We start from the raw sequence: 25,541 nt of genomic DNA on the forward strand, positions 1-25,541 counted from the left end.
TTATAAGGGTTGGACTATGACATTGGAGGGGATCTCTGGTGTCAGAATTGTTTTCAGTGTGTTCTCGCTTGAATTGGAGTTTCAGCTTATGCTTCAGAATAGAATAGAATTTTTATTGGCCAAGTGTAATGGGACACACAAGGAATTTCTCTTGGTGCATTGCTCTCAGCACCTCAGGAGGTGGTCAGGAATTTATTACTTAAAGCCACACTCCTCCACTCTCTGCAAGTTGTAGCCAAGAAAGTACCTTGCTTGGGGTGGGGGACAAAAGCTTCTTAACCTCCAACAGAACTGTATAAAAGGAGAGGTTTTTCCCCAGCCTGTTGCTGAAATAGAATAGAATAGAATTAGAATAGAATTGGAATTGGAATTGGAATTGGAATTGGAATTGGAATTGGAATTGGAATTGGAATTGGAATTGGAATTGGAATTGGAATTGGAATTGGAATTGGAATTGGAATTGGAATTGGAATTGGAATTGGAATTGGAATTGGAATTGGAATTGGAATTGGAATTGGAATTGGAATTGGAATTGGAATTGGAATTGGAATTGGAATTGGAATTGGAATTGGAATTGGAATTGGAATTGGAATTGGAATTGGAATTGGAATTGGAATTGGAATTGGAATTGGAATTGGAATTGGAATTGGAATTGGAATTGGAATTGGAATTGGAATTGGAATTGGAATTGGAATTGGAATTGGAATTGGAATTGGAATTGGAATTGGAATTGGAATTGGAATTGGAATTGGAATTGGAATTGGAATTGGAATTGGAATTGGAATTGGAATTGGAATTGGAATTGGAATTGGAATTGGAATTGGAATTGGAATTGGAATTGGAATTGGAATTGGAATTGGAATTGGAATTGGAATTGGAATTGGAATTGGAATTGGAATTGGAATTGGAATTGGAATTGGAATTGGAATTGGAATTGGAATTGGAATTGGAATTGGAATTGGAATTGGAATTGGAATTGGAATTGGAATTGGAATTGGAATTGGAATTGGAATTGGAATTGGAATTGGAATTGGAATTGGAATTGGAATTGGAATTGGAATTGGAATTGGAATTGGAATTGGAATTGGAATTGGAATTGGAATTGGAATTGGAATTGGAATTGGAATTGGAATTGGAATTGGAATTGGAATTGGAATTGGAATTGGAATTGGAATTGGAATTGGAATTGGAATTGGAATTGGAATTGGAATTGGAATTGGAATTGGAATTGGAATTGGAATTGGAATTGGAATTGGAATTGGAATTGGAATTGGAATTGGAATTGGAATTGGAATTGGAATTGGAATTGGAATTGGAATTGGAATTGGAATTGGAATTGGAATTGGAATTGGAATTGGAATTGGAATTGGAATTGGAATTGGAATTGGAATTGGAATTGGAATTGGAATTGGAATTGGAATTGGAATTGGAATTGGAATTGGAATTGGAATTGGAATTGGAATTGGAATTGGAATTGGAATTGGAATTGGAATTGGAATTGGAATTGGAATTGGAATTGGAATTGGAATTGGAATTGGAATTGGAATTGGAATTGGAATTGGAATTGGAATTGGAATTGGAATTGGAATTGGAATTGGAATTGGAATTGGAATTGGAATTGGAATTGGAATTGGAATTGGAATTGGAATTGGAATTGGAATTGGAATTGGAATTGGAATTGGAATTGGAATTGGAATTGGAATTGGAATTGGAATTGGAATTGGAATTGGAATTGGAATTGGAATTGGAATTGGAATTGGAATTGGAATTGGAATTGGAATTGGAATTGGAATTGGAATTGGAATTGGAATTGGAATTGGAATTGGAATTGGAATTGGAATTGGAATAGAATAGAATAGAGTAGAGTAGAATAGAATAGAATAGAATAGAATAGAATAGAATAGAATAGAATAGAATAGAATAGAATAGAATAGAATAGAATAGAATAGAATAGAATAGAATAGAATGCAGAATAGCATAGCATAGAATAGAATAGAATGCAAAATAGAATAGAATGCAAAATAGAATAGCATAGAATAGAATAGAATAGAATAGAATAGAATAGAATAGAATAGAATAGAATAGAATAGAATAGAATAGAATAGAATAGAATAGAATAGAATAAAATAGAATAGAATAGAATAGAATTTTTTATTGGCCAAGTGTAATGGGACACACAAGGAATTTCTCTTGGTGCGTATGCTCTCAGCACCTCAGGAGGTGGTCAGGAATTTATTACTTAAAGCCACACTCCTCCACTCTCTGCAAGTTGTAGCCAAGAAAGTACCTTGCTTGGGGGTGGGGGGGACAAAAAGCTTCTTAACCTCCAACATTTCAAAAGCAATCAAAGCAACAGTAAATAATAATTAGTATTTTTCTCACCAAAAGCTCTTCACAGACAATCCATGTGCTCTTTCTCCTGGAAAAAGAGAAATAACTAGGGGTGTCTTCAAAAATTTTAGCAAGGGGTTCTCTGCCTGGTTGCTGGGTGGGTGTGGCCATGGTCAGCCTCCTGCAGCCTGGCGGGGGGCGTTTTTTCCCACCCTGGGCTTCGGAGTCTGTCCTCAAGCGGCAGGAGACACTGCAAAGCCGGTCCCCACAGAAGGCGGCGAAGGCAACTCCGGTGCACCAGGAGGAGGTTCAGACCGAATCCGGCGGTGAAGATGAGGAAGGTCTGCCGCACCGAGAAACGTGACAAAGGGGACCGAGACGAATGCGGAAGCTGCGGGGTCAACACCAGCGCCAACGCTGCAAGTTTAAGGACGCGATATGTCGGCGGTGTGGGAAGAAAGGGCACCTAGCTCAAGTTTGTCGAGCGCCCAACCTTCCCGCCGAAAATTCAAATCGGCCAATCAGAGCGCGAATCGGCAAGGCGACCCGCGATTGGCTCAAACAAAAAGGCGCGGATTCCAACCAAACAACGGTGGTCATAGGCGCGCCTCGACCCAAGTGGAGAAGAAGATCTTCACTAAGCCAAAATAGAGGGAGTACGGTGCGGCTTGAAGTAGACACGGATCAGCGATCACCATCATGTCCTGGGACACTTTGGCGAAGTCGCTGCCGTCCGTCAAGCGCCACCTGCAAGCACAACGGCTACGAGTCCACGACTACCAGGGAATCGCATCCCTGTTCGAGGGACCACCTCCGTCCGAGTCGAGTACGGTCCATACAAGAAGACCCTGCCCATCACGATCGCCGAAGGAACTCTGCCCAGTCTGTTGGGACTAGACTGGTTTCGTGCCCTGGGCATGGGAGTGACTGGCATCTACAGAAGTGACTGTAACCTGAAAGACATTCTCTTTAACGAGTTCAAGATGTCTTCAAGGACTGCCTGGGCAAGTACAAGGGACCCCTATTTCCTTCAACTTAGACCCCAGGTAGCCCCCATTAGGCTTAAGGCGAGGAGAGTCCTTTGCCCTAAAACCAAAATCGATAAGGAGCTGGACAAGCTCATTAATCAGGGGATTTTGGTGCCAGTCGATCACACAAAGTGGGAGACGCCAATCGTCACCCCAATAAAGTCGGACGGGTCAATTAGAATTTGCGCTGACTACAAGGCGACGCTTAACAAAGCCTTACAGAAAAGCGCTTACCCGGTTCCCGTGGTGCAACATTTATTGCACTCTTTGGGGCAAGGGCAAGTCTTTGCGAAGTTAGACTTGGCCCAAGCCTACCAACAACTGCCAGTAGACGCCCGACAGCCGAAGCCCAAACAATTGTAACGCACAGGGGGGCATTCAAGTGCACCCGACTGCAATTTGGGGTCAGTGTGGCACCAGGGTTGTTCCAAAACCTAATGGAACGACTACTGCAGGGCTCCCAGGGTAGTTCCTACTTTGATGATGTCCTAATTTCAGGGAAAACATGGAGGAATTGGGGAGCGTTTAAGAAAGGTTTTGAGCATTTTCCGGACAGCCGGATTAAAAGTCAAGGCAAACAAATGCCAGATAGGGGTCGAATCCGTCGATTTCTTGGGCTACCGGATAGACAAGAAAGGAATTCACCCTACTGAGAGCAAGGTTAAGGCAATTAGGAAGGCTCCAGCGCCCAAAAACAAAGCAGAGCTGCAGGCATTCCTGGGGTTGGTGAATTTTACGGTCTTTTTAAAGAACAAAGCAACCATTGCGGAACCGCTGCATAGGCTCTTAGGGAAAAATACTGTTTGGTCTTGGGGAAAGACAGAAAATAGGGCTTTCGAAGCAGTGAAGAACCTGCTCTCAAGCGATAGCCTGCTCATACAATATCACAACTCATTACCCCTAGTGTTGGTTTGCGATGCCTCCCCTTATGGGGTGGGGGCTGTACTCAGCCATAGACTTCCAAATGGCACAGAAGCCCCTATAGCTTTTTACTCTAGAACGATGTCCTCCCCAGAGAGAAACTACAGCCAATTAGACAAAGAAGCACTAGCCATTGTGTCAGGGGTTAAAAAATTCCACGAGTATGTCTTTGGGCGGAATTTTGAAATCGTGACTGACCACAGACCGTTACTAGGAATACTGGCTGGCGACCGCCCAACGCCTGTGGCACTTTCGCCACGCTTGACCCGATGGACTATATTCTTAGCCGCTTATTCGTACAAGCTGCAGCATCGACCAGGAAAAGAAGTGGGGCATGCAGACGCGTTAAGCCGATGCCCACTACCAGGGGCGACCGAAGACCCCACCCCGGGGACGCCCATCCTACTTATTGACTCTTTGGACTCTGGCCCAGTCACATCTAAGGAAGTGGCTCGGGCATCATACCGGGACATTGTGTTAAGAACTGTACTCGGTTGGGTACAGAGAGGGTGGCCCGCTGCGCCGGGCGAACGGTTCAAAGAATTTGTTAAAAAACGAGATGAGCTCTCGGCTCAAGGGGGGTGCCTGTTATGGGGTGATCGTGTAATAATTCCTGATAAATTAAGGGTTGGACTATGACATTGGAGGGGATCTCTGGTGTCAGAATTGTTTTCAGTGTGTTCTCGCTTGAATTGGAGTTTCAGCTTATGCTTCAGAATAGAATAGAATAGAATTTTTTATTGGCCAAGTGTAATGGGACACACAAGGAATTTCTCTTGGTGCATTGCTCTCAGCACCTCAGGAGGTGGTCAGGAATTTATTACTTAAAGCCACACTCCTCCGCTCTCTGCAAGTTGTAGCCAAGAAAGTACCTTGCTTGGGGGTGGGGGGGACAAAAAGCTTCTTAACCTCCAACATTTCAAAAGCAATCAAAGCAACAGTAAATAATAATTAGTATTTTTCTTACCAAAAGCTCTTCACAGACAATCCATGTGCTCTTTCTCCTGGAAAAAGAGAAATAACTAGGGGTGTCTTCAAAAATTTTAGCAAGGGGTTCTCTGCCTGGTTGCTCGGTGGGTGTGGCCATGGTCAGCCTCCTGCAGCCTGGCGGGGGGCGTTTTTTCCCACCCTGGGCTTCGGAGTCTGTCCTCAAGCCTCCAGGAGTGCAAAAACAGGCTCCTGGAGGCCCTCTGGAGACCAGAAATTTCCCAAACTTCTGGTAGGCCCGTTTTTCACCCTCCCTGAGCCTCTGCGTGCGCCCTGCACTTACCTACATCCAAAACAGACCGCATGGGGACCCTGGGAGGGGTGGGGTAGGCGAGGCCAGACAGGAGTGGGATTTGGGGGTTCTCCGAACTGCACAGAATATTAGCTAGAGGTTCTCCCGAACCCCTGTGAACCCCCAGCAGCCCATCCCTGGAAATAACTGCAGCATTTGTTAGGACATCCTCAAACTACTGTTCCTGCCTCCATTCTTCCTTTCCACCATTTAGCTGAGGCTTTTTTGCACTCATTAGCTGCCCATGATGGCCTACTTGTAGAGAGCCAACTGATCAGCTGCTATTAATACATGGACCAGTTCCTCCAATTTATTGACTGCCAACTCAACTAGTTTATTTTTTATTTGAATTCTAAAGGGATTTTGTGTATGGTGTGATATTTCACATTTGTAGCATTGTCTTTGGCAAGAGACATGTGCTTTTCGATTTATTTCTATCTTCTTCCAAGAGACTTACTGTCCTGACAGATTGCAATATATTATCCCATATGGGGTTTTGAAAGAACTCCACTACCATGGATTGAAGACTTGGAAAGGATTTATACTTTGAAGGCACCAAACAACTGTATCAATACAATCAATTTATTTCTTAACTGGAACAGTTCTTGAAACGAATCTCCATAATCACCATAAGTAATTGTTTATCTTCTAGATAAGGAAAATTGAAAACATGATTCTCTTTTCTGGTTGCTTAACTCTGAATCTTTTAAAACTTTTGGCAAGCTTTCCTTCTCTCTCTCTCTCTCTCTCTCTCTCTCTCTCTCTCTCTCTCTCTCTCTCTCTCTCTCTCTCTCTCTCTCTCTCTCTCTCTCTCTCTCTCTCTCTCTCTCTCTCTCTCTCTCTCTCTCTCTCTCTCTCTCTCTCTCTCTCTCTCTCTCTCTCTCTCTCTCTCTCTCTCTCTCTCTCTCTCTCTCTCTCTCTCTCTCTCTCTCTCTCTCTCTCTCTCTCTCTCTCTCTCTCTCTCTCTCTCTCTCTCTCTCTTTCTTGTTATGTCTAAGCCTTCCACACTTTCTATTGCTTCTCATATAGTCCTTGCTCTTTTACCATTCTCCCTCCCCAGTAGGTCTACTTTTGTGACATATCCTTAGAGATATTCATGAATAGCTTATAACATAATAAATATCTCTAAATTTATAAGGGTTGGACTATGACATTGGAGGGGATCTCTGGTGTCAGAATTGTTTTCAGTGTGTTCTCGCTTGAATTGGAGTTTCAGCTTATGCTTCAGAATAGAATAGAATAGAATAGAATAGAATAGAATAGAATAGAATAGAATTTTTTATTGGCCAAGTGTGATGGGACACACAAGGAATTTCTCTTGGTGCGTATGCTCTCAGCACCTCAGGAGGTGGTCAGGAATTTATTACTTAAAGCCACACTCCTCCACTCTCTGCAAGTTGTAGCCAAGAAAGTACCTTGCTTGGGGGTGGGGGGGACAAAAAGCTTCTTAACCTCCAACATTTCAAAAGCAATCAAAGCAACAGTAAATAATAATAAAGATAACCGGGCCAAAATCGACGTGGTAGAGCTACCAGACAACCGAGTGTGGGCGCCACATAGATCAGTTAAGGAAACGAATAACTGATCAAACCGAACCAAATGAAACAAATCATGACCAATACCAATTTGAATTCACAGCTGACAATGACCCGGGAGGCGCAAGACTTAGCTGAGGTCCCAGAGTTCCAGCGACGCCATCAGGTTCCCGAGGGAAACAGCTGGGAAAGTTTCAGAAGTAATCCAAGGCCGGATGGCCAAGAAAAAGAGTCAGACAATAATCCAGAGCCCGTTGGCTCAGAGAGAGAGCTGGGAGGAGAAAACAGCCCCTCCGACCAGCTCAAAACACCACCCAGAATTGAACCGCGCAGGTCAGAAAGAACTAGGAGACGCCCAGGTTATTTGCGTGACTACGTCGAAAAATAACATGTAAATAAATATGTAAATAGAGGCAAAGTGTTTTCTGGGAGGGGAGGAGTGTTATGTATTTATGTTTGTACCTTTAAATATTTGAGCGGGAAATCAGCACGTTGCTGATTGGACGAAGCCTCCAGCAGAACTGTATAAAAGGAGAGGTTTTTCCCCCAGCCTGTTGCTGGGTTCACCCTATATTAAAGAGCTGTTGTCACTACCCTGGTCTCCAGCCTCGTTACTTCCCGAACTTAACATATAACACTTGCAAAAGAAAAAGAAACATTTAAGTTATAGTATAAACTTCACAGTGTAAATAGTGCAGATGATTAAAATGAACCTCATGCACAGAAACTAGGGTGAAATTAGGGTAAAATAAGGTCTGAGAGGAATTAGGCAAAGCTAATCCAATACAATAAGGAGAAAATGTCACAAAAGAATATATGCCTTAGGGCTATATTTACACAAGGGTCATATTTACAAAAGCTGATTCATTCTGCTGTTACTGCTTATTTTCTGTCTGCCAAGCATTTGGCACCACAGTCCTCTCTGTTGTAGGCCTAAATTAATGTATATGAACTCTGAGTTTGTTAATAATTAGTAATCCTTCACTCCAGACTCCTCAAATTTTTAAAACAGACATCCCAATGTTCATTTTTTGCTACCTTCCAATTATTCACTAACTTGAGGGGGAGGATTCTGATCAAATATGATATGCTTTTTTGGTTTTCTTTCTAGTTGGGGAAGAATAGAATTGGAATTGGAATTGGAATTGGAATTGGAATTGGAATAGAATAGAATAGAATAGAATAGAATAGAATAGAATAGAATAGAATAGAATAGAATAGAATAGAAGGGACCTTGGAGGTCTTCTGGTCCAACCCCCTGCTTAGGCAGAAATCACAATGGTGATGTTCATTCAGGCAGAACTAGTGAAACAGGATCACAAAATGCTGCTTGAGCCTCATACCCATACCAAATGGGCATAGAACTTCATTATATATCAATTCAAGGCAGCACATAAATATAAGGAAATAAGAGCTCTTCTGATATAGATGAAGGCTTGGGCATTCGATTTATTGTAGATAACCTTCTGGCTCCCCTCTGCCCCCCCACCCTTTCCAGTTAATTTTTTGCCACTGGATGTCATTTTTAACATGAATTGCATTGTAATATAAGACACTTAGTTTAATTCAAGTTATACTATCCCTAATATTTAATTAGATTTGATCCCGAATTCATCCCTTCGAGTAGAAAAATGCTGGTGGATCTTAACTGTAACTTTAGTTTAATTGTCAGAGTTGATTTTTGGTAGGATATTATTTTATACAGTAAAATATGCTGCACATCTGTTGGAAACACAAACCTAACCAAACTAGTTGCACTTAGTTCTTATTGCCAGCTCTGTTGATTTACTTCTTGATTTCTAGATGGATTTTATTGTGGTGAGATATAATCAACAGAATATGTAGAGAGCTCAACAAAATAGGTGTAGAGTAACGCAACAAATTTTGCCATGTCTTAAATGACACCATCTGTAATGGACTGGCATTCATTAGTCTGTTTCTTAGATCCTTTAGTATGACCCCTGCTTCTCTGCTAATACAAGTCTGCCTGTCTCATGCTGTGAGGATCATTCTATGCTCTCATCTTTTCCTATATCTCCTAACTGTGCATACAGTTAGATTTGAATAGCAGTTGGAGATATATATACATATACACATACATACATACATATGTGTGCATACATACACGCACATACATATGCATACATACACACTTGTGAACAGGAGGGGAAAAGGAATAGCAGGTTCAAATGTGAATGAAAAAAGAGACCTCTGGGAATTGATGGAAATCGAATGAGCAGAAACAAGAGAACTGTGACTGAAGGAGGAGGAGAGAGATGAAAAAGAAACTGCAGAAAGACAAAACAGGAGTTGGGAAAGATGAAAGATGAGATCCAACATGCAGGGAGCAGCTGCTCTTCTTCAAGCACGGTGGCCCTGCAGAGGATATAAAAATAAAGGCATTCTCTGCCTAGTGGAGAATTGAGTGTAACAAGTTGTTTGGTTTAGAAGAAACATACTAGAATGTTTTATTGGGTATTACTCTTGTGCCCTGCTGGAAAAACTAAGCTGAAATTGAGCAAGGGAGACAAATTTCAGACTTAGTCAAGAAAGAGACACTGGATTAAGTGTGACAGTATATCCATGTTGATATGAGAGGAAGTGTGGCATTTTTTTTTTATTTATTTTTTTTGAAAGCAGAGTAGATTAAAATACCAGGTACATTGTGGTTCACAGTGCAGCCAAGCTGGGTGAATGTGACCCTTCAGAAGCTCAGCCAGAAATCATTAAATGGTAAGAGTTAGACTGGTAACCATGATGTCTTATGAAATAAATGTGTAACTCTTATTTTTTTTTATCAGCCAAAGTTTGCAAACCTTCTTTAAAAGAAGTTGCAATGCAAAGTGCTTTATACCTCTTCGTGCAGTGATTTGCTTTTTGCCATAGGAAGTTTATAAACACATAAATACAGTAGTTCTTAGAACTATGCAGATTTCAATCTGACCTAAGCATAGTACATAAAATTATCTACCACAATGTCCTACCTGTCAATGACTACTTCAGCTTCAACCACAACAATTATGACAATTTGCTCATCTATTATGAGCAAATAATAGATACAAACTCAAATTTGTATACAATACAAATAGATACAAAGGTAAACTGCTCCAAACTTGATTGCAGAAAATATGACTTCAGTAACAAAGTGGTCAATGCCTGGAATGCATTACCTGACTCTGTAGTTTCTTCCCCAAACCTTCAAAACTTTAAGCTTAAACTGTCTACTGTTGATCTCACCCTATTCCTAAGAGGTCTGTAAGGGGTGTGCATAAGTGCACCCGCGTGCCTACCGTCCCTGCCCTAATATTCCTTTTTTTACTTACTCTTTTCATGTATCCAAATTATGTTTATACTTTTACCTATTATCTTAGATATGATTGATAAATAAATAAATAAATAAATAAATAAATAAATAAATAGTGTCAGACATCATGAGCTCCTTCCTTGAGGGAGATGGATAGTCTAGTAATACGAAATATAAATGAATAAATAAACTACATCTCATTTTAGCTATTGGAGAAGTGAATATTATAGAAGAAGGTTCTAGGCACACATACTCCTTGTTTTCTCCCTTTGTTTACTGGACTTGTGTGGGAGACCAATCACTGGAGAAATTAACCACGAATTGTCTATAAATTAGCACTGGAAGCTTTTATCAAAACTCATGGTTCGTGGGTTTTTAATTCTGGTTTACAGGCAAATTATCATTTGTGCATATCCTAATAGCATGCTGTGAAAAAGAAAGTCAGGAGAGGAACCCATATCAAGAAGTGACGGAAAAAGGTGTGTTTTAAGATAAAGGGTGTTAATTAATACATATTTTATACCGAGACATTTTAATTAGGGATTGCATGCCTGTTAATTGCACTTCTTTGGGCAATAATAGTAAGGCTGACTTAGCACCCACTTTTTCTATTATTTATTTCATTTTCAAAAACTGTTATACACTAATAATAGAAATGACTTTTAAAAAAGGCATGTTACAATAACAAACACTGTACTAAATGAATGTTTTCAAATTTAACATTGTAAGCATATGCAAACTGAAAATAGGATTGTCCCTCGCTATTATACTTAATCATTACACAGAACTCATCATGCTAATTAGCCAACGTATGCGTCTGTCCAATATGGTATAAAAGTAAAATAAATTTAAAAACCGGAGCAAAGGCAAAATGCTATTTTCAATTTAGTAAAATAAGGTGATCTATATTTAAGAGACTTATTTTGCTGATTTTCCAAAAGTTCAGTGTACACTATAAAAAGCACCAACACTTTAGAAAGGTGTCAGATGTTATTATTATTACTCTTATTCATCTATCAGGAAATACTATCCATAATAAGAAAATCCTTGGGTTTTGAAAGCCTGGCTGACTAGAAAGAGGGTTTCTGTTCTTCCATAACCTGAAATTTAACCACTGTAATTTATCAAACTTTTTTCTAAGTAGGTAATCCTTTTTTGAATATTGAAACATTTCAGAAACAATTTGTAATATATTCCTGGTAACCTAAAAAGCCTTGGTAGTCTAATGTATTAGATATCCCAAATGATTTTAGCCTTATGAGTCATCTGTGGCTCATATCTGTAATGCCTGGTTTCATCTACAGTGTTTTATTTTTCTTGCTCAGGTTTTTTAAGAGTTGTTGGGAGGCTGTGTCCTTTGAGGCAGTTCAGCTAGATCACTGCAGGAAAACTCTTTATGAAAGAGACTGGTGAAGATGACCCCTTTCTGGCTGAAGTGATTTTGCATCCTGACAATAGGCTAAATATTGTGAAGGCAGGAAAGACAGACATTTTGAGTTTTGCCTGCACTGGGGACCAGCGGTGAAATTCAATTTTTTTTTACTACCAGTTCTGTGGGTGTGGCTTGGTGGGCCTGGTATGGCTAGGTGGGCATGGCTTGTTGGGCAGGGGAAGGATACTGCAAAATCTCCATTCCCACCTCACTCCAGGGGAAGGATATTACAAAAACTCCATTCCCACCCTACTCTGGGGCCAACCAGAGGTGGTATTTGCCGGTTCTCTGAACTACTCAAAATTTCCACTACCGGTTCTCCAGAACCTGTCAGAACCTGCTAGATTTCACCCCTGCTGGGGACCCAACAGTCTTCCCTTTGTTACCATAATCAGATTGGTGCCTTCAACAAACTTGATCATGTGGGATAGGACCACCATAACTACTCTTGAAAAATCAGGATCACTAGATTGCAGCAACAAGGTGGAACAGAGGGTTGTATCTCTATGTTGCCATGTCTAGTGATCCTCCAGCTCTTTGCAGCCCAGAATAGCAAGAACAATAGCACACCTATATATACTGCTTCATAGTGCTTTACACCCCTTTAAGTGGTTTACGGAGTCAGCATATTGCCTCCCAACAATCAAGGTCCTCATTTTACTGACCTTGGAAGGCTGGAAGGCTGGAAGGCTGAGCCAACCTTGAGCCTGGTGAGATTCAATCTGCCAAATTGCAGGCAGCCAGCAGTCAGCAGAAATAGCCTGCAGTATTGCACTCTAACCACTGCGCCACCACGTCCCTTTGCAAAAATGGCTAAATGCAACACCTTAATAAATAAAGCTGGAAGATGGAGAATACAAGTGTAGAATACTTACAGTATTTATTAGATGCAAAAAGAAAAGTTGATGAAGCAAAGAATTAGATTTTTGCAGCTGAGATATAACATGTCTAAAAAACAGAGACTATGACAAGGTGGAATGGGGCAATCACTTGTTCAGTTATATTTTGAATGAAAGGAAGAAAGGAAGATCAACAACCAATAAATTAACTTGATCTAAAGTATCAGTGAGCATTCCTATTCCAGAGACATTGGAGTTATGTTTGTTCATCTTGGGAGCAGGGATGAGGGGAGGGCAGGAGAATAATTTGCACTCTACTTGTATAGGATTTTAGCCTAATCATCAGTATCACTTTAAATTTTTATATATATATATATATATATATATTTTAATTGAAAGAGTTTTAAAAAACAAAAACATTTTCCCCCCTTTTTTCCCCCCTCCCTCCCAAAAAACCCCCTTCCCCTCCTCCCCGGCTTCCCGGGTCAATCACAAGGTATTGTTATACATAAACCAAACATAGAATAAAATTTTCCCTTCCAATCCAAATAACCACATCCAAAGCTTTTCATCTCCCAACCCCCTCCCCATTACATAAAATAACTTTCTAATTATTCAAAGGCAATCTGATATTTCTTAATCTGATATCTATTTTGTAGATAATCAATCCATTTTTTCCATTCAATTAAATATCTTTCCTGCGTATTGTCTTTTAAAAAAGCTGAGATTTTAGCCATCTCAGCCAAATTAATAACTTTCAGTATCCATTCTTCTATTGTAGGTATCTCTTCTTTCTTCCAGTATTGTCCAATCAACAGTCTTGCTGCTGTTATTAAATTCAGAATCAATTTAGTCTCAATCCCTGTACAATCCGTTATAATTCCCAAAAGGAAAAATTGTGGCAGGAACTTTATCTTCTTCTTCAGTACATTTTGAATAATCCACCAAATTCTTATCCAAAAGACCTTAATTTTCTTGCAAGTCCACCAAATATGAAAATATGTAGCGTCATCACAATCACACCTCCAACATTTCGCTTGGATATTAGGATACATACATGATAATTTTTTGGGATCTAAGTGCCATCTATAAAACATCTTATAAAAATTTTCCCTTAAATTCTGTGCTTGTGTAAACTTAACATTTCTAACCCAAATTTTCTCCCATGTTTCCAACATTATTGGTTCCTGAATATTCTGTGCCCATTTTATCATACAATCCTTTACCAAATCCTTTTCCGAATCTATTTCAAGCAACACATTATACAATCTCTTTATATGCTCCTGGGTCTGATTTCTAATTTGCTTTATTAAATTTTCCTCCCTTTGCATTATACCAATTTTTTGATCTTCTTTCCATCTAGCACTTATTTGCCCATATTGAAACCAAGTATAATTCCTCCCTTCTTCATTTAATACCTGTAATGATTTTAATTGCAATCTACCTCCTTCAGCATACAAAAGTTCTTTATAAGTAATCATTTCCTGTTTCTGTTCTATATTTATATTCTCTATTGCATGTCTAGGGCTCGCCCATATAGGAATCTTGTAATCTAATTTATAGGAATATTTTTTTTAATATATTTTTAATTACCCCTCTCAACTGCTTTAGCTAGATTAGGATAATCAGGAAAATGCTGAAATGAATGAGAATGTGTGTTTGTGTGTGTGAAAGCATTTAACTCATTCCAAAGAAGGATCAAACCCCAAAGAGAATGGAATATCCATTGACCTCTCTGCCTTTGACCTCCACACATTCAACTGGAAGGTTAAAGAGAAGCTACATTAGACTTATCTGAATATTATGAGAAGGCTCTGTGTGATTTTAAACCTTGTTTTATTTGAATTCAAGCCACCTACGGTAGGTGTATATCTCTCCTTCACATCTCCAGCTTATGGAAGTAAGGATAAGCAGGATTCCCTAGGACTCTCTGCTTTTTCCTATTTGGAAGCTCTGTACCTATTCACCTGGTCAAAATGTTTGTCTGTCCATCCATCCATCCATTCATCCATTCATCCATCTTTCCACTAAATCTAATTTTTCGCCTCTTGCATAAGAGTATGTCAGGCACATTCAGACATATGATGATATTAACAGATTTTTAGCCTTTTCTCAGATAATATGGTTTCCTTTCAGGCTCCAGATTTTCAAGGACATATATTTTTTTAAAAAATAAATCAAAAAATATGCTCTCTTTTTCAGCACAGCTGATTTCTCAGGAGGTTTCCCCCCACTCCCACCCAGTTCCTGCTCCTGGAAATGGAAAGAATAGATGAAAACCAGAGCATGACTCTGTTCATACAATGGCTTTTTAATGTAACACTATGGGCAGAATTATGGGAAAGTTATATTGGAATGAGTTACTTTTCAATGTGTAGCCATGAGAGGATACAAGAAGAATGTACAAAAATGTGGCTCCTTAAGAAGCTGTCGCTGGGATCTCATTTTACTATAATTTTTCAATTTTTATAAAGAGTGCCACTGTACAAGTGCCAAACATTACATCAAAATTACTCAGGGAATATGCTCGTAATGTTACATATTAAAGGAGGATTGGCTTTTCTTATAAACATCTTGTGGGATCTCTCTTTCATTCTTTCCGGCCCAAAGGGATGTTGGAAAGAAATTGTGCAATGAAAGGGTCTTTTTTTTCTGTGTTAGCAGAATAACTTCAAAACCTGAACAGAGTAAGCCCAATTTGGTACAGGAAGAGAAGATGGGAACGGAAAAGGCAGATTCATGTTTAAAAGTGGCCCAGTTCAATTGGGGGCTGTAGGGGAAATCTCCTCAATGAATCGGTATAAAAAGGCAGTTGGGTAACAATATAGATTGCTGTCAATGGTTTCCCTCCTCTGTGAGTCAAAATGGAGGACATGCAGCTCCCGCCTCCCAGCCAGTGGCACACATATACACATGCAGAGAGAGAGAGAGAGAGAGAGAAACGCATATTAACAATATTGTTAATTGCTGCTGTTTTCTCTTTTAATCTCTGTTACTAATAGCAAATGTATGTCACTCAGAGTCATGAATGAAGCAGTTTATAAGCCTGTTTATAACGTAGCTGATTTACAATATATATCCCATATAACAACAACAACAACAACAACAACAACAACAACAGAGTTGGAAGGGACCTTGGAGGTCTTCTAGTCCAACCCCCTGCCCTGGCAGGAAACCCTACACCACTTCAGACAAATAGTTATCTAACATCTTCTTAAAAATTTCCAGTGTTGGAGCATTCACAACTTCTGGAGGCAAGTTGTTCCACTGATTAATTGTTCTAACTGTCAGGAAATTTCTCCTTAGTTCTAAGTTGCTTCTCTCTTTGATTAGTTTCCACCCATTGCTTCTTGTCCTGCCCTCAGGTGCTTTGGAGAACAGCCCGACTCCCTCTTCTTTGTGGCAACCCCTGAGATATTGGAACACTGCTATCATGTCTCCCCTAGTCCTTCTTTTCATTAAACGAGACATACCAAGTTCCTGCAACCGTTCTTCATATGTTTTAGCCTCCAGTCCCCTAATCATCTTTGTTGCTCTTCTCTGCACTCTTTCTAGAGTCTCAACATCTTTTTTACATTGTGGTGACCAAAACTGAATGCAATATTCCAAGTGTGGCCTTACCAAGGTATTACATACGCTTACCTCGCAGGATTACTGTTGTGGGGAAAATAGGGGGAGGAAGGTGTTTATTTATTGCCTTGAGTTGTTTATAAATATAATAAATGTGGACTACAAATAAATTTATTTTGCACATAAATAGGAAGCAGGTCTGCCTACACTCTGAATACCTCTGGGAACACAGTGCAGATGTGTGTGTGTATGTGTTTGTTTGTGTGTGTGTGTGTGTTTGCACTCACTATGATAAACCCTGACTGACATACATATACAGAAGAAATGCATATATACACTCATCTGATTAGAATTTCTCACTTACAGCAGCAACACATATCTACCCACCACCCAAATGAGAATGTAACACATAAACATGCATGTTGTCCTACCATACATACTTGGCAACACATATACATACATGCCACTTGATTAGTCTCTTGGAAGAAAATGTACAGTATATATTGTAGGCACATAACTTCTTATATAGATAGTGTCCATGGTCTTTGTTGGTAAGGAGGTTAAAAAAGCATTTCAGGGGTCATCCTCTGAAGGCTTTCCCTAACCTGTTAAGAAATACTTCATAGCTAAGTAGCATAAGACAATTGCATGGTCTCTATTTCCCTCAGCCAGGAGAAAATCTTTCATTCCTGAGCTCCAGTGAGACCTTAAAATGGGCAACAAATGTAAAACAAGCATCATTGCACACCTGAGAGAATAAAAGTTGCTACCGTCCCTTCTTCTGTAGCCAAACAACAACACGTTTGGAAAACAAAGGGATTCCAAAGTTCTCAACTATATTTTGCTAAGCTAACCCTGCTTCTTACTAAAATGTTTTGGAAAACAAAAATTCCATCCACCCATCTAGCAATCAGTCTTTTATTAGGGTCAGATACCAGAGTTAATCCCATCCATCCATCCATTCATCTTCTTAGTTGCCTAACTGAAACTGTACAAACTATACAAATAAAAACCAAAGAACAACCAAACCAAGTTAAAAACTATTCAATTAAAAAAAAGCCACAGGAAAAAATATGGTTTAATGAAATTAGAATAGTAGTGTTGCAGTGTGTTTCTCAGGAAGCTACTTTTGAGATGTATCTGAGATTTCAGTTGGCCTAGAGCAGTGTTTCTTGACCTTGGCAACTTTGAGAGATGTGGACTTCAACTCCCAGAATTGCCCAGCCAACATCCAATTCTGGATGTTGAAGTCCATATCTCTTGCCAAGGATGCTCTCATGATGGCCAGATGAGAAAACTCTCAAAAAGAAACTGGCACTTTGCCTCAGTGATCCCAAGGTTGTAGAAATCTTCTGACACTTCTGAAATCTAAGATGGCTTCTCTTCACTGTCTCCTCAGAAAGAATGCAAAATATATTTTGTTTTTCATGTTGGACAGGGTTGGGGTTAAGGTTATTACTGGCGCTCTTTGCTGTTATGGTTGTTACTAATCTGCTTCATTGTTTTGCTATAAAAACAGAGCTACTTTGAGTAGGGTATTTAACACATAGCTATGAATGATATCCTGAAGGTCCTTGCCATTAAAGTCTATCCTACCCTGGTCTGTCCTTCTGTCATCCAAAATAAAATAAAAGCTAAATGGAACAAGTAAGCAATGTGTTGCTTTTTCATGACAGCAATGGTGTTATGAAAAAGGTGTAAAGACCTTTATGGTTAGTCTTACTTTATACTAATAAGTAAATGCATCATTTATAATTTTCATAAATAATGCTATTTATATTACGCTCACAATCCTTCATATTATTGACACATACACTGAGAAAACAGAAGTAAATAATCTCTTAATGTTTATGTCTATCAATAGATGTTTATCTACATGGCAGATTCAGGCTTCTTTTTACTTTTTCTGAATACTGGCTGCTGGTTAGGGCCACATACAAAAATATGGGAGAAGGTGTGTGTGACTGTGTACAGCAAATTGCCTAAATTAAATATTTATCTTTGCACTCCTACTGATATTTTCCTTTCAAAAATCCAGGAAAAGCCTTTATCCTGATCGCATCTCTTATGGACTTCTCTGCATATATGCAATGTATACAGTGGATAAATCAAATCACATGCTAAGTAAATTCTACAGATGAGGAACAGTGACCTGCTTTTGGCTTACAGTTCAAGTTACAAATTTAAAAGGAAAGAGTTTAACCATTTCAGTATGTCAACAGAAGACACTCATGTTTCCACTGCTCTTTCGGCCTTTGAAATCCCACTACTTCCAATTAGGCTAGGCTACAAGTCCATACAAAATGAACCCATTAGACTGGAATGTTTGTCTCAGCATCTGTTCGCCTTCTATTAGCCAAGGGTCAAGGCTTGCCACAGGCATGTCATCACTCACAGTGACATCAGACACTCTCTAAGCTGGAGCAACCAGACATAAGGCACCTGTTGGAAGGAGTTCACAATCTTTTAAGAATGAACTTTGTTAAGAGGTTAAATGAGCACCTGAGCACCTAAACAGGAAACACTATAACGAAGTACTGAACTCCTGTGCATTGTGCCTCCTGGTGATGGTATCCAGGACTGGTTTGACAACTGGAAGAGGATTTTTTTCTCTCTGTCTCTCACTCTCGCTCTCTCTGTCTCTCCCTCCCTCCCTCCTTCCTGCTGTGTTAGGGCAGTGTATGGATAATTTTGTGAGGGACCTTTGAGAGAATAAGAAAGTGTTGAACAATAAAGTTGACATAAACAATTGAGATGTACTAGGCAACTCAATAGCTTATCTCATACATAGTACTGGGCAAGACAGTGAGCAAAATGTTTCCAATCATTCAAAGAAACTTCACCTGAAATAATTCCTTATGATGACACTGAGAATGTCCTCTTACAATTTCCAAGATTCTGAATTTACTCCAGATTAGTATTAAAGTCACCAAAGACTTGCTTCCCCGATCCTGTCTCATGTTGTGCGTATTCGATGACTGATGAAGGTTCATTGTATAATCCCAAAATAAATATAAATTGGAAGTTTCCATAGTAGAGGGAATATTTTTGACAGGCATGTGGACTTCCCTTTCTTTAAGTATTTTGAATATATGTGTGCATACCCAGATAGTCCTTCAAAGCCCAACTTCAGCTCATCCTTCTTAATTTAAATCATGTGCCACATACCAATAATACTTTTCAACAGCCATTCACAGTTCCTTGCGGTTTACTCTTCTTAAGCCATTTGCAAATGTGTTAATTCCAGTGCATGCATATGAATGGCATATCCCTATAAATGCTCCCAAAATTACATGTCTAGAGCAAATATCCCTATGTGTTATTCACCTTACTATTACTATCTTCAAATTAATGTTTAATTAAGCCAAAACTACTGAAACCTTTAAAAAAAAACTGGAATCCATCCAGGGGTGGGTTCCATTTACCTTTACTACCGGTTTGCATCATGCCCGTGTGCGCGCGTGCGCTCCTCTCACCCGTGCGTGTTTTGATGATGTTTGGGTCAGTGGGCGGAACCTCCCACCAGTTTTACTACCAGTTCTATAGAACCAATCCGAACCGGGGACAACCCGCCACTGAATCCATCTTTCAAACAGATCAAAACAGATTTTTAACACCTAAAATCCATGATTAATGCGTATAGATGAGTTTTTCCTAACTTGAGAGCTTTTAGATGTGTAAACTTCAATTTCTAGAATCCTTAGCAAAAAAACAACAACTATGCAGGCTTGGGACTTCTGGGAGTTGGGATGGTGGAAAGACTGAGAAACCCTGGTATAGGGTATTCCTGTTCTGTAAAGTTGGTAGGTCCAATCAATTATAAGGAGGGAGGGATGGGAGGAGGGAGGGAGTTGGCACTGAGAGCTGAGAACAGAGTGAAAACTGGCAAAAGTTGCTCCCCCCACCCTTTGCGCTATACCTCATTGAGAGTGCTCTGTATCCATGTCCACTCAGAAAATGTTCTCATCAGCAGAAAAAATGGATCAAACTCAGTTAAAATGCAGCAACGTAATTAGTACAATATCTCTTTTTTGGAGAAATGATGAATTTCTATAAAGTATTTTGGAATGAGATTTGGGAAAATTTGATCCACCATTAATCATAGCACTGTCAAAGGTAATGTGCCTATCATATACTCTGTAATTCAGCATGGAAGAGTCCCATGCTGAATGCCACCCTGTTCTTCAGTTTGGAAGAACACCTTCTCTGCTAAGTCTTTGAAGGGACAAGGGAGTAATAGTTAAGGTTGTGACTGCAATTAGCCACTTCCTATCATTTATGCACTTCCAGTTAATTTCATTTGTGGGTCATGACATTAGCAGATGGAAGCTGTAGTTGTAGTCCATCTTTTTGAATTATTGTCTCTGCTCTCCTGCAGTCCCTACTCATCCTTCCCTAATAGCCCCAAAAGATGGTGTTCCAGAAGTACATATTTCTAGGCCATTTTTCAAGCAACTACCTTTCAAATAGATGGCAGTGTTCCAATTCAAAGACATCTGTGATGCTATGAAGAAATTTCAGATTCCCACTTAGGACAGAATTCAGAGCTGTTTGAAGCCAATGAGTGAATAAGATGAGGAGGAAATATCTTTGTTAGATTTTTATGAAGCTCTTGAAATAGTTAGGAAAGACTACTAAGGCAGAATTAACACATAGAGGCATTGTGATAAATGCCTTCTGTTTTACTTTTCTGCGCCACCCAGGAAGACACATATCTTACTACCTTCATAAACTATACCTACATGGCTGAACATCCAGATTTTCCTCTTTAAAATGAACAGCAGGACATTTATGATCATCATAAAACCATTTGCGAGAGCAGCCACTGAGTTCAGAAAGTTGTTAAAATTAGTTGGATGAAGAGGGAAGTATTGTAAAATAATAGTAACATGTTATTTTCACTATTTATGTGTAGTAAAGTCAATTATTATAAATCTTGAATAAAGTTCCAATTTTGTGGACATCAGTGACACATTTCCCACTGAATTAAATGGATCAGAACTGCATTCAGTGTTTATTCCTTTGATGTCTTTGGTTTTCTAGCTGCTGTAAGCATATATTGTGATCATTTTTCATGCAACCTTCCTGATCTGGTTTCAACCAAAAGACAGATGTCGTTCAAACTAGCTATTGGCTTTAATAATTTGGTATCTAAAGGGTATTCTGTCTCTTTATGTCATAAGATTTTGTGCATTATGCACCTTGTAAGATTTTTCTCTACTCTGCATGATGTGATTTAATGGTGCGTGACAGAAACTGGAGGTGTAGAGTTCCTGCCTTTTTGTTTGACTATTTAAAAATAAATAATGATACAGCAGATAATCTCATACGGCAGTGCAATATTATGCATATGTATTCAAAAACAAGTCATTTGGATATCAGTGAAGGTGTTCTCAAGAAAGTACAGTGTGTCTCAGGCTGTAACCTCATACTGGCTTGCTGTAAAAATGCATAGTTTCATATTTAGATCATGTAATATTGTAAAACTTCAGTATTAATCTGCCCTTGAATATATGATTTGAACAAATGTTTATATCTTTAGTTTACAGCATCCAGCTTGAATATTAAAGACTTAGTTTGGAAAAAGTTCTATCTTGAACACAGTTATAAATAAAAATCACAAGTATTTTTCCAAAAACTGCAACATAAATAAGGAAAAATATTTGCCATTTTGCTGTGTATGTGGTGTGTGTGTGTGTGTGTGTGTGTGTGTGTGTGTGTGTGTACAGATAGTCCTTGAGTTATGTCCACAATTGAGGCTAAAATTTCTGTTATTAAGTGGGACATTTGTTAAGTAACTTTTGCCCCATTTTACGACCTTTCTTGCCTCAGTTGTTAAGTGAATCACTTCAGTTGATTAGTTAGTAACTTGGATATTAAGTGAATCTGGCTTTCCCATTGACTGTGCTTATCAATAGTTGCAAAATGGGATCACATGATCTTAGGATACAGCAATGGTCATAAATATGAGCCATAATCTAAATATGAACAACCAAAGCACATACCAATGAACCCACACCTTCCTGTGGTCATCATTACCACTGGTGGCTTTTTTTGGCTTTATCCTTTTTTAAGGTGGTCCAGTCTCGTGGTCAAATTTCATAGGGAAGGCAAATTCCCTTTTCAATTCTCCTACTTTGGATCCATGAACCCAAGAATAAAGACTATTCTTTATGATGGGCGGCACTGGCATTCCAAATAGGGCTTCTTTCGCTTCTGGAATTAGTGAGAAATGAATTTCCCATTCTCATCACAAATAATACATTTTACAGCTCAATCCTAATAATAATTACTCTGGAATGAAAGTTCCCTTAATTTGATTTCTTTAATTTGCTTATCTATGAAGTGCACGCTGAATTGAAGTTAGAAGTCTGGGAAGCATCTTTAATGTAGTATTATACATGAAAATATATAACTATACTGGATAGATTTTTAATTTCTGAACCTCATAGGATGATTCCATATATTGTATCATTTCTTTTCTTACCTATTAATAAGGCCAGCATTTTGCAAAACCTGTAGATTTGTTAACTATGAACTCCTATAGGTTTTTTCCATGTGTATTCCATTTCTCTGTCTCTCCATTTCTCTCCATCTCTCTCTCTCTCTCTCCATCTCTCTAAACTCTTTTTTTGTTCTTTCCTAATCCAAACATTATTTCTCACTGTGTAATCCTATGCATATTTATTTGAACATTAATCTTACCACAGTCAGTTGGGGTTACAATACATTGCATTGAATTGTCTAGTATGATATTTTATATTATCTACATTTTAAGTAATAGGGATAATATATGTTTCAATTTTCTAGAACATGAATCTTAATCATCATTTTTAAAGTTCGCTGTAATCTATCATCTATCTATCTATCTATCTATCTATCTATCTATCTATCTATCTATCTATCTATCTATCTATATATCATCTATCTATCTATCTCATCTGTCTCTCTGTATCTATTTATCTATTTATTTATCATCTAGATTTTGTACTATCAAGCTTAACTCACAGAATCATCTATTGTAATGTCCTTCCTGTTAAAGACTACTTCAGCTTTAATTGCAATAATACTAGAGCAACTAATAGATTTAAACTTAACGTCAACTGCTTTAATCTAGATTGCAGAAAATATGACTTCTGTAACAGAATCATCAGTGCTTGGAATACTTTACCTAACTCTGTGGTCTCTTCCCATAATCCTAAAAGTTTTATCCAAAAACTTTCTACTATTGACCTCACCCCATTCCTAAGAGGACCATAAGGGGCGTGCATAAGCGCACAAACGTGCCTACCATTCCTGTCCTATTGTTTTTCTTTTCTTCTTCCTATATATATGCTTATACCTCCTTATATTTACTCATATATGTGTTTATATATTATATAATCTTTTTTGTATGATACCTACATATATTGTTGTGACAAAATAAATAAATAAATAAATAAATAAATAAATAAATAAATAAATAAATAAATAAAATATCAGTCAGGTGAATATCTTGTGTTAATTAAATTGTTCATTAATCTATTATAATATGTATCCAATATATTTATTATCTTCACTTTTATTCTAGTGTCCAGCACAGTTTGACATAACTCAATTCTGATGAGTTACAAATTTGCCCAAGATTATTGATTTCTCACTGTCAGCTGAGAAAATAGTGTTTTCTTTTATTCTTATCAATATTTTACTAAAAATCAGCCGTAGTTCTATGCCGGTAGTCCATAAACTGATTCGATATTCCAGACTGAGGTCACTGTCCCTCATCTAGAATTTGCTGAAGTTTTTGAAACTCTGTACATTCAGACAGTACTATTACACATTTAAGACGGAATGTATTTCACAGTGCTTAGCAAATAAAGTCCATACTTTATCAAGTAATTACTGTAAAATATATATAATAATCCAACGGTATAGGCATATAGATTAAAAGTAAGAGAGAATATAATTATTGATATGTGCAGTTTAATAACTTTTGAAATATGGCATTCTGGTTCAGCCTAGGGCTCTTCCTAACTGTGATAATAGCACAGGCGGCAAAAATCAATCTTCACAAAGCTTGAAAGTATAGTGATTTTTCTCCCGGAGCAAAATGGAGGTGCAGTCAATTTATTTTTCCAATACCTTACACATTCCTATTTCATAATTGTAATAATGTTCATCATCATACAACTTCAAGCATTATAATCTCAGCTTTTGAGAATGAACATCTCTTTCTGACCTTTTTTGCACTTGCAGAGGGAGCTGAGAAGAAAAGTCACTCTCCTTCACCCGTGAAATGCAAAGCCAAACCGTCTGAGAATCTGGAGGATGATAATGAGGGTAGGTAGGAATCAACCTCTCAAAAATCACTTATCTGCTTTTTTTTTTAATTCTGGATGCTAAGATCTCCTTCTTTATTCAATTATATATTCTTCAGCCTGTTAGACATTATTCCTAGTGCTCATATTTACAAGCTCAGGTGTAGTTCGGTCCTTGCTTTGCAAGCAAAGTAAGATATTTTCTAACTCTCCTGCCTGTAATGTTGCCCCTTGTTGTGCAATGGTAAAACATTTTCTAGTGTGAAAAATGTTCACAAATGTTATAGTATTCCTTGGAATGAACTAGCTTTGAAAACCAAATGTATGGATATCAATTGTGGGAAATAGCAAATAACCAGTTATGCAGAATGTACCACAATTTTCAACATTACTTTTCAATTACTTTTGGCTATGGCTCTAGTAAATCTTTAGTAAGAATGATGTTGGCTGCATTTGCATATTGCATGGATTAGCATTGCATGCATGAACAGAAAAGAGCCCATGCTAAGTTTTGGTATCGTCTCAATCTTTCATCCATGTGACCAGAATAAACAATCAATCAGAAACTGACAAGAAACTGACAAGTAAAGGGCATAAGAGCACAAGCGTGCCTACCGTTCCTGTCCTATTGTTTCCTTTCGTTAAGAAGATTCCTGACTGGTATAATATGCAAGCCAAGAACAATTGTTTAAGAGAATTTCTCATTACTGAAAAAGCCAATATCAACCCAAATTTGTTTTCAGATAGTTTATTGTTGATTGTAGTTCCCACTGTATATGGAGTAGGATAAGCAGGAACTGGGTATATCTAGTTTATTGAAAAGAACGGCTAGGGGTGACTTGATAACAATGTTCCAATATCTAAGGGGTTGCCACAAAGAAGAGAGGGTCAAGCTATTCTCCAAATCACCTGAAGGTGGGATAAGAAGCAATGGATAGAAACTAAGCAAGGGGAAGACCAACCTAGAATTACAGAGAAATTTCCCAACAGTTAGAGCAATTTATC

At 38.5% G+C, this 25,541-nt stretch overlaps 1 protein-coding gene across 1 annotated transcript in view; it reads left to right on the forward strand.

The window, feature by feature from the left end:
• MACROD2 (mono-ADP ribosylhydrolase 2) overlaps positions 1 to 25,541 on the forward strand; it is a 1,239,845-nt gene that overhangs the window by 1,082,195 nt on the left and 132,109 nt on the right. Inside the window, exon 9 of the mRNA XM_058180509.1 lies at positions 24,475 to 24,558. Within this exon, the coding sequence (XP_058036492.1) occupies positions 24,475 to 24,558 (84 nt within the window). The remainder of the gene's footprint in view (positions 1 to 24,474; positions 24,559 to 25,541) is intronic.

This window comes from Ahaetulla prasina, chromosome 1 (assembly GCF_028640845.1).
Source record: "Ahaetulla prasina isolate Xishuangbanna chromosome 1, ASM2864084v1, whole genome shotgun sequence".
In the NCBI taxonomy this organism is placed as follows: domain Eukaryota; kingdom Metazoa; phylum Chordata; class Lepidosauria; order Squamata; family Colubridae; genus Ahaetulla; species Ahaetulla prasina.